This window comes from Cebidichthys violaceus, unplaced genomic scaffold (genome assembly GCF_023349555.1).
Source record: "Cebidichthys violaceus isolate CVI_PGR_0920_01 unplaced genomic scaffold, fCebVio1.0.p SCAF_1, whole genome shotgun sequence".
NCBI classification, from domain to species: domain Eukaryota; kingdom Metazoa; phylum Chordata; class Actinopteri; order Perciformes; family Stichaeidae; genus Cebidichthys; species Cebidichthys violaceus.
In genome coordinates, this window is record NW_027176262.1 from 242,681 (window position 1) to 257,680 (window position 15,000).

The window sequence follows — 15,000 nt, forward strand, 5'->3', positions numbered from 1 at the left end:
AGCTGACATATCAACAAAGATCAAACACGTGCTACCCGAGAAATATACAGCTGTGTGTGTGTGTGTGTGTGTGTGTGTGTGTGTGTGTGTGTGTGTACGTGTACACAGCTGTAGACAGGTTGTACTTCTACTCTGTTTTTCTCTCCACAGGCGTTTTGGAACTGGGTGGAGAACTACCCCGATGAGTTCACCATGCTCTACCAGAGACCACAGGCAGACATGGCGGGTAGGAACGGATTCTAACCGTTTACCACAGCGACACTTTGATTTGACTTCATTCGATTTTAGAAATAGTTAATAATTGTGAAACGCATACGACTGATGTGTAAACATAGGCAGGCTACTGATTGCATCATCCTCCTGGTGAAGATGATGATGATGATGATGATGATCATCTACTTTGAGCCACACGTACTCTAACGTTCTCTCTTCTAAATAATCCAGCCACTAACAATCCACTCATGATCTGAAGACACACTTTAGGATCCTTTCTTACCAATATGTCCTTATGCACCAACATGGATGGTTAACAGTGTAACAGGAAAAGACATATTCCAAAAGATGTAATCCATCAAATCACACTTCAGCATGTTCTCTTACTCATGATTCCATTCAGAGGGACAGAATACAGGTTAGTTAAGAAAAGGTGAGTTCAAAAAGTAGCCGACAGAAGTAAAACACATGTTAAACTTCCACTTCTTCACTTCCAGATTAATTCATTTAGATATTAATACATTGATGTAGATGTTCAGGTCAACACTTATCCAGTTTGGTCAGCCTGTGATGGAGTCAGAGATTATGTTTTGTGATGGAGTCAGAGATTATGTTTTGTGGTGGAGTCAGAGATTATGTTTTGTGGTGGAGTCAGAGATTATGTTTTGTGATGGAGTCAGAGATTATGTTTTGTGGTGGAGTCAGAGATTATGTTTTGTGGTGGACAGGTATCCGATTAATCAGCTTTTTCCTGCTCCAAACTATTATTATATCGTCCTTTAAGAATCCACTATCACTCGACTTTTACCAAATACTGTGTGTGTGTGTGTGTGTGTGTGTGTGTGTGTGTGTGTGTGTGTGTATATATATAGAAGCTGCAGAGAAGTTGTTCGACCTCGTCGACAGCTTTGCAGAGAGCGCCAAGAGGAAGGCTGCTGTGTGGCCTCTTCAGATCATCCTCCTCATCCTCTGTCCAGAGATCACACACACCATCTCTAAAGACACAGTGGAGGACAGCAAGGCCAACAAGGTGGGAGGAGCCAGCTCTCTCTCTCTCTCTCTCTCTCTCTCTCTCTCTCTCTCTCTCTCTCTCTCTCTCTCTTATTTGCTTTCTTATTTGCTCTCTAACTCACTCACACAGAGCAGAGACTCTCACACACTCTTTTCTTTTGTGTGTGTGTGTGTGTGTGTGTGTGTGTGTGTGTGTGTGTGTAGAAGCTGTTTCTTGACAGCTTGAGGAAGGCTCTAGCTGGTCAGGGAGGCAGCAAACAGCTGATGGAGAGCGCCGCCATCGCCTGCGTCAAACTGTGTAAAGCCTCCACCTACATCAACTGGGAGGACCACTCCACCATCTTCCTGCTGGTCCAGTCCATCGTCATGGACCTCAAGGTCTCACACACACACGCACACACACACTATTATTCTTTCTCCTCATGTTTGGTTGAAACTGAAAGTTTGACGTTAAAAGAAGTTCAGATCAAAAAGGCAAAAACAACGCAGAAAGCTCAGAAACTGAAAGAGGGATTTTTTGACATGTTCATTTCTTCAGGTAAATATTAATGTGCAGGATTGTTATCTTTATTTTAATATAAATGAAATAAAGTCAAATCTAACTCTCTGTGAGCGTGTTTGAGACGATGGGCCTCCTGACCTGAAGTGATCCCTGCCCCCCCCCCCAGGCTCTGCTTTTCAACCCATCCAAACCCTTCTGGAGGGGGACGGGCAGCCAGAACGCCGACGTGGAGCTCATGATGGACTGTTTCGTCTCCTGTTTCCGCATCAACCCTCACAACAACCAGCACTTTAAGGTGAAGAGAAGTGATACTAACCTCTGAGCCCCATCGTGGTTTTGGGGCGTTTTATTGCTGCTGTCACATTTTTCTCTCGGTGGTCTTGTTTTTTACTTCAAAATAAAAGTCCTGCTCCTCTGTGGAAACAGAACAAGTAGAGAGAACTAGAACATGTCTTTAGTGCAGAATAACACAGTTATGATCAATCATTAAAAAGAAAAAAACACAAATTGAATCTCTTTGATCATTTCTTTTGCAAAAATTGGAAAACAATGGAATCTATATATCCAACATTAGTGTTACCAATGTTGGAAAAAGCTTCTCTAATTTCTGGTCACATGACTGTTGGTCTCAGATGAATCAATCATGATGTCATAGTTTCACTGAGGAGTTCACAGTTTAATGTTTTTACACAATCTGGTTAAAGTGAACTCTTCATTAGAGGAGAGACTTATAATGAGACGCGTAGAATAAAAGGTTTTTGATGAAATATCACAATTTTAAGCTTTGTTTTCTGACACAAGCGTTCATCAAACATGATGTGTTCAAAGTCGGTCGGAAAGATGAGAATCTGACTATAGTGAGGTTTTTTACAGCTCCTGGCTGTGATGATGGGTGTAGTTTTGGCGATTGTTTAAAGAAAAGTATACTTTTCAAACCCTCCGGTTGGTTTTGGGGTTCTGAGGGTTAATGTGTTGATCGTGACTGAACATCTGAAGCTCTTATTGATTCTCACCAGTGTTTCCTCTTTGCCTTGAAGGTCTGTCTGGCCTCCTCCTCCCCCTCCACCTTCCACTTCGTCCTGGTCAACTCGCTGAACAGAATCATCACCAACGTGAGTCTGAAGAGCTTCTTCGCTCATTAATAGAAGTGTCACCATCTTGATTCTGAATAGAAAATCATCAGTCAACCTTGTTCTATTCTGTTTTTACTTAGAGTAATTAGCTCGTCCTTCTGTTTTGCACAACCAGTAAGCCCAAAGTTTCTGTAAGCAAACATCAACCAGGAGCATGCTGGGTAGTGGAGCAGCCTCAGCTCCTAGCTGGTTTAGCTTAGCTACCATCTCCGCTCTTTAGTGGCGTTTGGTCCGACTGGTTTGTCAAGATCCATTTCCTTTTGAATTAATCCAATCCTCACGCTTCTGTCTCCGATGTCCATGAGTATATTCTGTCTTATGTCAAAAGCGCTGCAGCAATAAACACGGAAAGACAACAAAGCAGATCTTCTTCTTGTTGTTTAACAGTTTATTCCTGATTGACCGATGAAATGAGTTATTCTTATTGCATATTAAAGGATCAGTGTTTGAGTTCTAGTGGTGAGGTTTTAGATTGCAACCAACTCAATACCCCTCAGCCAACTTGAAGACGTGAACGTCTCTCTAGAGCCAGTTTGTTCGTTAGAGTTTGTCCGTTCTGGGCTGCCGTAGAAACATGGCGGGAAGACGACCCGCTCTCTGCGGAGATGTAAAAGGCTTTTTTCAAGGCTAAATAAAACATAACGGTTCTTTAGTTTCAGGTCATTATACACTCATGAAAACATAGTTCTGCATATTATATTCAACCTCTGCTAATGAATCCCCCTAAATGTTACACACTGCTTCTTTAAATGAGTTGTATACATTTCCATGTAGAAATCTATTCATCATGTAGCATCTCTTTTCAAAGGAGAATTTGAATGAGGTTTGAATAGAACGGTGACGCCTCTACTATGCAACTAGAACTACTATAGTTAGACGTGTTTCCTCTTGTGTCGTCGTCTTCTCTCAGTCTCATCTGGACTGGTGGCCTAAGATCGATGCGGTCTACTGCTACTCCGGAGAGCTGCGCTTAATGTTCTCAGACACCCTGACCCGGGTCACCCAAGGCGCCGGACCCCACCCTCCTCTACGCATGACCCCGGTGAGAGTCACACGTTACCTTATGATGGATTTGAGACGGAGGGGTCTTATTTTAGTAGTTTTGTCCATTTTACAAGTTCAAATTACAAAGTAATAGTTGAGAACAAGGAACACAGTGACAGACTTTATATATATCTGTTATTTAAATCATCTAAACCACTTTATTCAAAGGTCTAACTGAAAGTGAACTCACCTTAAATGATACCTCATTAAATAGAAGTACGATGAGTTCAAAGTCAGTGTGACTAAACAAGGTGAAGGACTGAACATTAAGGAGTAAATAGAGCGAATACAACTTTTATCACGATATCCATGATTTCATTTCTCTAACGATATTCATCACTAGTGGTGTAACAGACACTGTTTACCGTCAACCATCAGAGTGTAAATAAAGTTTTAACGTTGAAGGTACATTATAAAGTTATCGTGATGTGTTCACTTGTAATCTGTAAAATGTAGTTCTGGTGATAAACTTCAATGAATCCAGTAGTTTGAAGGAGATGTTTTCATGTTAATATAAAATAGATATTAGAGATGAATTATGATGTTTAACTTCATAACACGAGCTCTAAACACATTATTACTTTATTTCCTCATCGTTTAAAGAACACACACTATAGATGACCATAACAAAGTAAAGTATACCCTGTAGTACTGTTGATGGTTCACAGACTCAGAGCGGTGGATCCTTGTAGACCAGCTGCTCTGATCATCTAGTGTGTCAGTGTCTGTTAACGTGGATCTCTAATGATCACTTATTAATCCTCTTGATGTGAGGATCTCTAGCAGTTCTTCTTGCTCTGTTTCCTTTACTTCCGTTTCTTTCCTCCCACAGAGTCTGACGACGTTCAAAGGGAAGATGTCCACCAGCCTTAAGTTCAAAGAGAAAGCCACAGAACTGGACACTCGAAGCTACAAGTGCCTTCTTCTGGCTCTGGTCAAGCTCATCCACGCCGACCCCAAACTCATGCTGCACGTGAGTCGCGTCCTTCCTCTGTACTCTGCGTGTTTCACGGTGACGTTGGTGACCGACGGGCTGCCTTTGTGTGTTAGAACCCAGTGAAACAGGCTCCAGAGATGCAGAGCAGCACGGCGGAGCTCATCACAGGCCTGGTGCAGCTGGTTCCTCTCACCAACACCACCCAGCTCTCACAGGAAGCCATGGAGGTCAGACACACTCCTGAGGGTCCTGAGGGTTCAGAGGGTTCAGAGGGTTCAGAGGGTTCAGAGGGTTCAGAGGGTTCAGAGGGTCCTGAGGGTCCTGAGGGTCCTGAGGGTCCTGAGGGTCCTGAGGGTTCAGACTCACAGTAGACGTATAACAATCACTTCCTGCTGATGTTTCAGTGTAAAAGCCCAACAGGAATGGGAATTTATTTTTTCATTCAACAATTGCACATTTCAGTACAATTTCACAAACTGTCAGTAAGAAAGGACAGAATACATTTAAAGTAACAAGCAGCAGAGAATAAAGAATATAAAGAGAAGAAATGAAGACATGTGCTTTTAATGTGAAACATTTGTGCAGGAAGTTATGAAAAATGGTGAAATATTTAAAAATCTAAACCGTGTGACATGACTCTGAAGTGATGAAGACACGTCAGACATGGAGGAAGAGTTGTTGTTGTTCAACAGAAGCTGCTATGATGTCATATCCTCTTATGACATCATACATGAATGAATGAATGACTGATATCAATAAAAGGTTCTCTTGATCTGAGACTAAGAAGCAGTTTAACATGTTTCTTTTGTTTTACTATAAAACTACAACCCCATGTTTCTGTGTCCTGGTCCTGGTCCTGTCTGTTCCAGGCTCTGTTAGTTCTGCACCAGCCAGAGACCATCGAGCTGTGGAACCCCGACGCCCCCATAGAGACCTTTTGGGACATCAGGTACTCAAAGCGCCTCTCTGTGTTTCTTGGACATTCAGTGTCCGTCACATTCACCATCACCGCCTACAGGTGGACATGTTCATCATGTGTTCATCACGCGTTCATCACGCGTTCATCACGCGTTCATCATGTACTTATGATTATTGAGCATCTGAAAGCTTCAAAATCTCATTTTACATTTCTATAGATAATAATACAACCTGATAATAATACACAGTAAATGTCCTGAAAATCTTTATTTATTTATGACGTTTTAAACTTATTGTTGATGTTTTTTCACCGTAACGACTTCCTTCCTTCCCTCCTTCCTTTGCTCGTCTCCTCAGCTCTCAGGTGCTCTTCCTCATCTGCCGCAAACTGATCGGCCAGCAAATCATAAACGGGACAGAAGTTCTGAAATGGCTGAGGGAGATCCTCATCTGCAGGAACAAGTTTCTGCTCAAGAACAAGGTACGCTCCCGTATACCACTTGATAAAGACTCGATAAAGGTGTAAAGTGTGTGTGTGGTCCTCTTTGGCTCCAGGAGTTTGTAAAGTGTGTGTGTGTGTGTGTGTGTGTGTGTGTGTGTGTGTGTGTGTGTGTGTGTGTGTGTGTGTGTGTGTGTGTGTGTGTGTGTGTGTGTGTGTGTGTGTGTGTGTGTGTGTGTGTGTGTGGTCCTCTTTGGCTCCAGGAGTGTGCCACCATGGGCGGTGCCATCCCCATGTGCCGTCAGGCTCAGACCAAGCTGGAGGTGTCCCTCTACATGTTCCTGTGGAGCCCTGAAACCGAGGCCGTGCTGGTGTCCATGTCGTGTTTCCGCCACCTCTGTGAGGAGGCTGACATCCGCAGCGCCGCCGACGAGGTGCCGGTCCAGAACATCCTGCCCAACTACGCCACCTTCAGTGAACTGGCCTCCGTCAGCAACATGATGGGAACGGGTCAGTACTGACGGTTTCCACTCACCAGTCTTGGTTTTGTTAGTTTTCACTCACTAGTCCTGGTTTTGTTAGTTTACAATAACTAGTCTTGGTTTTGTTAGTTTTCACTAAGTAGTCTTGGTTTTGTTAGTTTTCACTAGCTAGTCCTGGTTTTGTTAGTTTCCACTCAGTCTTGGTTTTGTTAGTTTACAATAACTAGTCTTGGTTTTGTTAGTTTCCGCTAACTAGTCTTGGTTTGGTTAGTTTCCACTAACTAGTCTTGGTTTTGTTAGTTTCCACTCAGTCGTGGTTTTGTTAGTTTCCGCTAACTAGTCCTGGTTTTGCTCCACAGGCCGGTCCACCTTACAGAAGCGGGTGATGGCTTTGCTGCGGAGGATAGAGCACCCCACACCAGGAAACATCGAGGTAACGCTCGGTTCAGATTCAAACCCTCAACCTTCAGTACGTAGACGTGACGTCCTCTTGTTTTTGCACTATGTCCGGTTCATTGTCCGTCTGTCCACCTGCAGGCTTGGGAGGACACGTATACTAAATGGGACCAGGTCACCAAACAGATCCTCAACTTCCCTAAAAACAAGGCAGAAGATGGACAGGTGAGCCCGTTCCTGAAGGAACCTGAGAGCTGGTTTGATTCAGGAGGAACTGAAAGGAATGTGTGATGTTTGTTTAAACACACCGACCGGACAGACGCGATGCTGAGCTATACGTTAGCAGCCGAGGCTCAGAGAAGGGCAGTCTCTCACACATGTCTTTGACCGGACACTAAACCCGTGTGTCTGCAGGACGTTTATTTCTACGATTTACTTTGTTGGAGCACCTTAAGAAAGAGTGTCAGACAGGAAAAGAGCTTCATCCATTGAGAGCGAAGGAGAACCAGAGGAAGGGAGGGACACATACAGACGATGTTTTTGATGTAACGAGTCATAGAGAATGAAAGGAGATGAAGTGACGTAAGACCAGAGAACCGCAAAACACACCGAGACCCAATCCAGCTGTTAATACTAAATACTACTAACCCTAACCAATCCAGCTGTTTATACTAAATACTACTAACCCTAACCAATCCAGCTGTTAATACTAAATACTACTAACCCTAACCAATCCAGCTGTTTATACTAAATACTACTAACCCTAACCAATCCAGCTGTTAATACTAAATACTACTAACCCTAACCAATCCAGCTGTTTATACTAAATACTACTAACCCTAACCAATCCAGCTGTTAATACTAAATACTACTAACCCTAACCAATCCAGCTGTTTATACTAAATACTACTAACCCTAACCAATCCAGCTGTTTATACTAAATACTACTAACCCTAACCAATCCAGCTGTTAATACTAAATACTACTAACCCTAACCAATCCAGCTGTTTATACTAAATACTACTAACCCTAACCAATCCAGCTGTTTATACTAAATACTACTAACCCTAACCAATACAGCTGTTTATACTAAATACTACTAACCCTAACCAATCCAGCTGTTTATACTAAATACTACTAACCCTAACCAATACAGCTGTTAATACTCGAGCACTGCATCGTAGTTCTAAAACATCTAAGAATGAGTTTACCTTGCTGGTTTAATCCCTAGACGTGTGAGTAGTGGTTTTATCAGTGAACTAGTTGCGACCGTAACGTGAAGTTCAAAAACTTCACAGGTGATGTAAATTAAGCTCTAGACGGCCAACTAGTGGTCAGAAGCTTTAGAAACAGGAAGTGTTAAAAGTCTACATATTTATCAGCAAATGAAAGTGTTAACAGGAGGTTCAACCTCTGGTTCTTCATGACACATTTAATACTTGACTTGTTTGTTGAAGGTAATGAAGTCGCTCATGAACGTGAGTTTACAGGTGATTAGCTACGAGCTACAGTGCAAAGCGTCACCATTAACGCGGCTGTAGCAGCCAGCAGTTTGGATCTCTTTGATGTGTATTAACTGGTGTTTTGGTGCAGGAGTGGATCAACATGACCGGCTTCCTGTGTGCGCTGGGCGGCGTTTGCCTCCAGCAGCGCAGCACCCCCGGCCCGGCCACCTACAGCCCCCCCATGGGCCCCATGAGCGAGCGCAAACACTCCATGATCTCCATGGGACCCTGCGACGCGTCCAACCCCGTGGCCTCCTCCTCCTCCTCCTCTTCCTCCTGCTCCTCGTCGGCCTCCAGCGAGACGCCCGTCAGCCGCTTCCTGGACCGGCTGCTGGCCCTGCTGGTGTGCGGACACGACCGGGTCGGCCTCCACGTCCGCACCAACGTGAAGGACCTGCTGGGTTTGGAGCTGAGCCCGGCTCTCTACCCGATGCTCTTCAACAAGCTGAGGAACAGCATCGGCAAGTTCTTCGACACGCAGGGACCGGTGAGTGGAGCTCTGATCGGTAACGTTATCGCTTCTCTTTCATTAGTTAGTGAGAAATGAAACCTTACCCTCTGAAGCCCAAAACCCGCCGGCCGGATGGAACAACATGTTTAAAACAATTGTCAAATCTACGCCGTTTATCACAGCCAGAAGCTGTAAAAACGTCATCATCAGATTTGTATCTTTCCAATGGTCCTCATGTGTGACGAACACTTCTGTCAGAAGAAGCTACCGAAACTAAAAGCTTAAAATTGTGAAATTTCTTTAAAATCTCACCTCAAATAAAACGTTTACTTTAAAAAGATTCTGTAAAAACATTAACTGTCCAGATGATCAATATCTACCACTATTTATTTTTAATTTTCACATTTTTCACTTTCTTTTCATATATGAAATATAAGATTTTCTATAAATTTTTCCAAAAATAATAATTTCTCCCTCGTCATAACAATACTTCAAACTCATAGTTTGGCTCGTACCAGATTCACATAAAAATGAATTGATGAGTGAAGTACATCAAAGACCTCATCTGTCAGTATCGACACATTGTTTTCAAGCTCAGTTGTTTTTGGTTGCATCATGTCAAAGCCCCGGTTGTGGTTCTGTACTCAGCTGTTCTCCTGTTCTCAGGTTCCCATCAACGACACTAACACCCAGTTTGTGGAGCAGACCATCGCCATCATGAAGAACCTGTTAGATAACCACACGGAGGGCAGCTCGGAGCACCTGGGACAGGCCAGCATCGAGACCATGATGCTCAACCTGGTCAGGTACGTACTTCCTGCTGCAGGTGGAGGTAGTCGCTGAGTCGTCAGAGTGAAGTTAAACCCAGTGAATCCAAAGCTTCAAGTCATAAAGCTGCATTCTCTCTAGTGACCATCAGGGGGCGGCTCCTCTGGTTGTATAGAAGTCTATGAGAAAATGACTCTACTTCTCTCTTGAGAACATCAAGCTTGAACTTGATTCGCAGCTCTTTTTCCCCCTTTTTTAAGAAGCAGATTTCCGTTGTATTGTGACTTAACGATCATAGAGTATTGATTATTATGTGTTCCGTCTCTCAGGTATGTGCGTATCCTGGGAAACGCGGTCCACGCCATCCAGATCAAGACCAAGCTGTGTCAGCTGGTGGAGGTGATGATGGAGAGACGAGACGACCTGTCCTTCTGCCAGGAGATGAAGTTCAGGTCAGTGGGTTTAAAGGTGGACACGCCTCACCACTTTACTCCAGTTCACTCCACGTCACTGTACCACACGTCTCTGTACCACACGTCTCTGTACCACACGTCTCTGTACCACACGTCACTTTACCACACGTCACTGTACCACACGTCTCTGTACCACACGTCTCTGTACCACACGTCTCTGTACCACACGTCTCTGTACCACACGTCACTGTACCACACGTCACTGTACCACACGTCACTGTACCACACTGATGTATTTATACTTCGTTTGCAGGAACAAGATGGTGGAGTATCTGACCGACTGGGTGATGGGAACCTCCAACCAGGCTGCTGATGACGACATCAAGTGTCTGACGAGGTGCAGCTCTGCTACATGAAGTCTTCTAAAGCTCAGTGAGGACCAGAGAGAGCTCCCTCCTCACTGTTTTCTCTCTGTGTCGGTTTCCAGAGACCTGGACCAGGCCAGCATGGAGGCGGTGGTTTCTCTGTTAGCTGGTCTCCCCCTTCAGCCGGAGGAGGGCGACGGAGTAGAACTGATGGAGGCCAAATCTCAGCTCTTCCTCAAGTAAGAACACACCTGCTCTCATCCTCCTCACCTGATCATGAAGTCCTCTGACAGAGCTAACAGAGCAAGCATTTAATAATCTGGAAAGGGGACTTATGTAAAGATGTTAAAAAGACGTTTTGTAGTATTGCGTGTTCCAAATAGAAATAAAATCTGCTATATAATGCTTCATTTTTGGAACGCAGTAACGGCTAAATGAAACGTGATGTTAAGTTTTCCGCCGGTACGTTCACTCATTGACATTAATAGGTCTCTCTCTTTGGAGCAGCGATGAACTCAACACCGTAACATCTTACTCACTAAAACGTTTTGGTCGCAGCAGTGAAACCCGAACATCTAAATCTATTCAGATTAAGCAGACTGGTCCTCTGAACGGGCTCCTTCTCTGATGTTGTTTGTGTGGCGTTCAGGTACTTCACGCTGTTCATGAACCTGCTGAACGACTGCAGCGAGGTGGAGGACGAGGGCCAGGCAGTGGGGGGGCGAAAGAGAGGGATGTCCCGCCGCCTGGCGTCCCTCCGCCACTGCACCGTCCTGGCCATGTCCAACCTGCTCAACGCCAACGTGGACAGCGGCCTCATGCACTCCATCGGTACGTCGTCCCACAGTCCTTCCTGCTTATTGCTTTTCATTTCTTTCTACAAAGAGGCTTCTCCTCCTCCTCCTCCTCCTGCAGGTCTCGGCTACCACAAGGACCTGCAGACTCGAGCCACCTTCATGGAGGTGCTGACCAAGATCCTGCAGCAGGGCACGGAGTTCGACACGCTGGCCGAGACGGTTCTGGCCGACCGCTTCGAGAGGCTGGTGGAGCTGGTCACCATGATGGGGGACCAGGGGGAACTGCCCATAGCCATGGCTCTGGCTAACGTGGTGCCGGGGTCCCAGTGGGTGTGTTACCGCCTCTTGACTTCAGGACTGGTTTCATCATAGAGATCAGTTTCAGATGGTAGTCCTGGATGTAGTCTGACATGTTGTGGTGATGAGGTCACTGTGTGTGGTGTTTCCAGGACGAGCTGGCCCGGGTCCTGGTGACGCTGTTTGACTCGCGTCACCTCCTCTACCAGCTGCTGTGGAACATGTTCTCTAAGGAGGTGGAGCTGGCCGACTCCATGCAGACGCTCTTCAGAGGAAACAGCCTGGCCAGCAAAATAATGACCTTCTGTTTCAAGGTAGGAACCACACAACGGCTGACTTTAACCGCTACTGACCGGAGTTCATCACCGGATCATTTGTGTTTGTTATTATCTAGACGAGCTGGAGAGGAGCGAGGCTTTACCTCCATGTAGACACGCTTCATCAATCACCTCTGAAATACATTCATATTTATTATAGAAGTCTCACGGGAAACTAAACGCCGTCATCTGTCTCCAACCAGACACACGTCAGCTGTATGAGCTGTTGATGAAGAGGAAGCAGAAACAATGACCTTTAAATGTCTTCTGACCTGAAACCTCTGCCTGGTAGGACACGTTGTTCGAATGCTTACCTGTGTTCTGTGTGTCAGGTGTATGGAGCAGCGTACCTGCAGAAGCTCCTGGAGCCTCTGTTGAGAGGCGTCATCACAACCCCTGAACACATCAGCTTTGAGGTGGACCCCACCAGGTGAGGACCCGAGTCTCAAATCTGCTCTCATTAAGAGCATCAGGTAGGATGTCTGCACGCCTGCAGGTGTTCCAGATGTTCTCTGTCGTGATGTGACGTGACGACAGACTGCTCCTTCAGCTTTGGTAGCTGTGCGACACAATGCTGCCCAAAGATCTCCAACAGCGAAAAATGGAATCCCAAAATATGAGTGTAGAGGACGTTCTGGACGAGGACACGTTAGAGGATCTTCAGCCGGAGGAGGAACTCCAGAATCTGAGCCGACTGGTGGAGGCAGAGTGAGAGAGACTGTTTCCACATTGAACCCTTTGAATGAAGCATCCATTTGAACAGAACCAGAGCTGCTGACTGTAGAGACATGAACCAAGAAGTTTGAGTTCATTTAGTTTCTGTTTAGTTTGACTTTTGCTTAGATACGATACACAGATGATGTTAGTTCAACACATTAGGGTCAGCAGATGGCAGCACTCTCTCTCTACAGCGTAGTAAAACATCTTGACACCATGTAGAACCCTTATTTTCATGGTTTTTAATGTGTTCATTGTCCTGGACGGTCTTAGTTTGAGTGAATTTATTGCCATATTGAAACGTCCTGATGCAGATATGGTCAGAGGTAAGTATAGTTCTGTGTGGTGTCTGTAAGAACAACACATCAATCTGTGGGTCAGAACTTATGTTTACAAGTCCCCGTCTGTCTCATCAGGCTGGAACAAGGTGAGAACCTGGAGGAGAACCAAAGGAACCTGCTGCAGATCACCGAGCGGTTCTTCCAGGCCATCATCGGTTCGTCCAGCGAGTTCCCCCCACAGCTCCGCAGTGTCTGCCACTGTCTCTACCAGGTAACCCCCCCCAGCTGCTCACCAGCCTCTCTGCCTCACTGTGTGCAGCATCACACTCACACATTTCAAGCTGCTGCCTCACCACTCAATGTCTACACGCTGCATTAAGACGCTCTGTTTGCACATGCTCAGTGTGTCTCCTCAACACTTTAGATGCAGACGGGCAGAAGAAGACCTTCAAGTGGTTCTAATGGGACCTTGTTGTTCTAGCTTCTGCCATCGTCACAGTTTACAGACTAACAGCGACTACACTATGTAAACCTCTCCATTCCCTAAACACAGGTGATGTTCTAAAATAGCCTCAGTTCACTGTAGTAGAACTCTAAACACCATGATGTCATCCAACACTCCACTGTGGAGGAGAACCTCATGTGTACTGTTGTTGTAAGCAACCTCCAGTTCTTCATGAGTTAAAGCTGCATTCTCTCTAGTGTCCAGCAGGGGGCGACTCCTCTGGTTGTATAGAAGTCTAGTCTAAAATGACTCTACTTCTCTCTTGATTTATTCCCTCAGTAAACATTGTAAACATGAGTTTATGGTCTCAATCTCTAGTTTACAGTCTTCTTCAATACAGCATGATGTTCATTTAGTACATTATGCTCCATTTAGAGTCAAACAGACCATAAAGCAGGGGATGATTTAGGGGCGGGGCTACACAGTGATTGACAGGTCAAAGTATTTAGTAGAGCGTTCATCAGCTACACACAGAACTAGCAGATGAAACAAAGTGTAGGTTTGGTTTAACTTTGAGTCTTTTTACTAAAGGACGTAGTGACATCATCCCGTCTCTTTCACCAACAACAACAGTGATGAGCTCACACTGAAATGTGACCCGTTAGTTTCACTGATCCATCGGCTCTAAACACCACGTCTCACACTCTCTCCGTCAAAATGACTTCTTTCTTCTGTGATAAACACCTGACAGCTCTGAACCCCGCAGAGTTTTGTTAAAGATAGTTTCACGTATTTAAACGGTGGATTAGGTGTGATCACTGTATCATCAAATACATATTTCACTTCAGTCTTAGCTGGATGCGCACACACCTCTGAAGGTGCAGCAGCCTCACCTGTTACTGACAACAGGACGCTCCTACAGAACAAGCTCTGATCACTTCACTCCCACAGAACAAGCTCTGGGCTTCTTATCAATCACAGATGCTTTATGTTCTTTATTTTCCATGTGTTGACATCTTTGATTTCTCATTCTCCATCTTGGATTTCCTTTTGTAGGCTCTCACACACACACACACACACACACACACACACTAATTCAGTCTGCTGAAGTTGAACCACGCTGGCTCATGCATGGACACGCTTAACTCCTCTCAGCAGTGATGGACACTTTCTAACGGCAGCTCTGATTTTTATTTTCCTGTGTTTTACAACTTGTGTGGGTGTGTGTGCACGAACGCACAACTTGAATGGTTAGAGGTGTGTGTGTGTGTGTGTGTGTGTGTGTGTGTGTGTGTGTGTGTGTGTGTGTGTGTGTGTGTGTGTGTGTGTGTGTGTGTGTGTGTGTGTGTGTGTGTGTAGCCGGTGCTGTGACCATGACTGTGCTCATCTCTGTTCTGTAGGCTACTTGCCACTCTCTGCTGAATAAAGCAACAGTAAAAGAAAAAAAGGAAAACAAAAAAGCAGTAAGTTTGGAGAATCTATTTTCCCCTCAGACACTCTGTTTCCCCCTAAAGCAAAAAAAGAAGCCTTTTTTGCATTTTTACTCATTTGATTTCTTCATCTCCAGAC

General features: G+C 45.0%; 1 protein-coding gene across 1 annotated transcript in view; it reads left to right on the forward strand.

The window, feature by feature from the left end:
- The window catches only part of nf1a (neurofibromin 1a), an 80,798-nt gene that overhangs the window by 14,439 nt on the left and 51,359 nt on the right, over positions 1-15,000 (forward strand). Inside the window, exons 8-31 of the mRNA XM_068731057.1 lie at positions 151-226; positions 1,086-1,243; positions 1,429-1,602; positions 1,893-2,021; positions 2,764-2,838; positions 3,770-3,901; positions 4,736-4,876; positions 4,954-5,067; positions 5,710-5,789; positions 6,116-6,239; positions 6,461-6,707; positions 7,039-7,112; positions 7,217-7,300; positions 8,669-9,067; positions 9,698-9,837; positions 10,129-10,251; positions 10,526-10,609; positions 10,700-10,816; positions 11,227-11,408; positions 11,493-11,704; positions 11,824-11,985; positions 12,321-12,418; positions 13,122-13,257; positions 14,832-14,894. Of these exons, the coding sequence (XP_068587158.1) occupies positions 151-226; positions 1,086-1,243; positions 1,429-1,602; positions 1,893-2,021; positions 2,764-2,838; positions 3,770-3,901; positions 4,736-4,876; positions 4,954-5,067; positions 5,710-5,789; positions 6,116-6,239; positions 6,461-6,707; positions 7,039-7,112; positions 7,217-7,300; positions 8,669-9,067; positions 9,698-9,837; positions 10,129-10,251; positions 10,526-10,609; positions 10,700-10,816; positions 11,227-11,408; positions 11,493-11,704; positions 11,824-11,985; positions 12,321-12,418; positions 13,122-13,257; positions 14,832-14,894 (3,324 nt within the window). The remainder of the gene's footprint in view (positions 1-150; positions 227-1,085; positions 1,244-1,428; positions 1,603-1,892; positions 2,022-2,763; positions 2,839-3,769; positions 3,902-4,735; positions 4,877-4,953; positions 5,068-5,709; positions 5,790-6,115; positions 6,240-6,460; positions 6,708-7,038; positions 7,113-7,216; positions 7,301-8,668; positions 9,068-9,697; positions 9,838-10,128; positions 10,252-10,525; positions 10,610-10,699; positions 10,817-11,226; positions 11,409-11,492; positions 11,705-11,823; positions 11,986-12,320; positions 12,419-13,121; positions 13,258-14,831; positions 14,895-15,000) is intronic.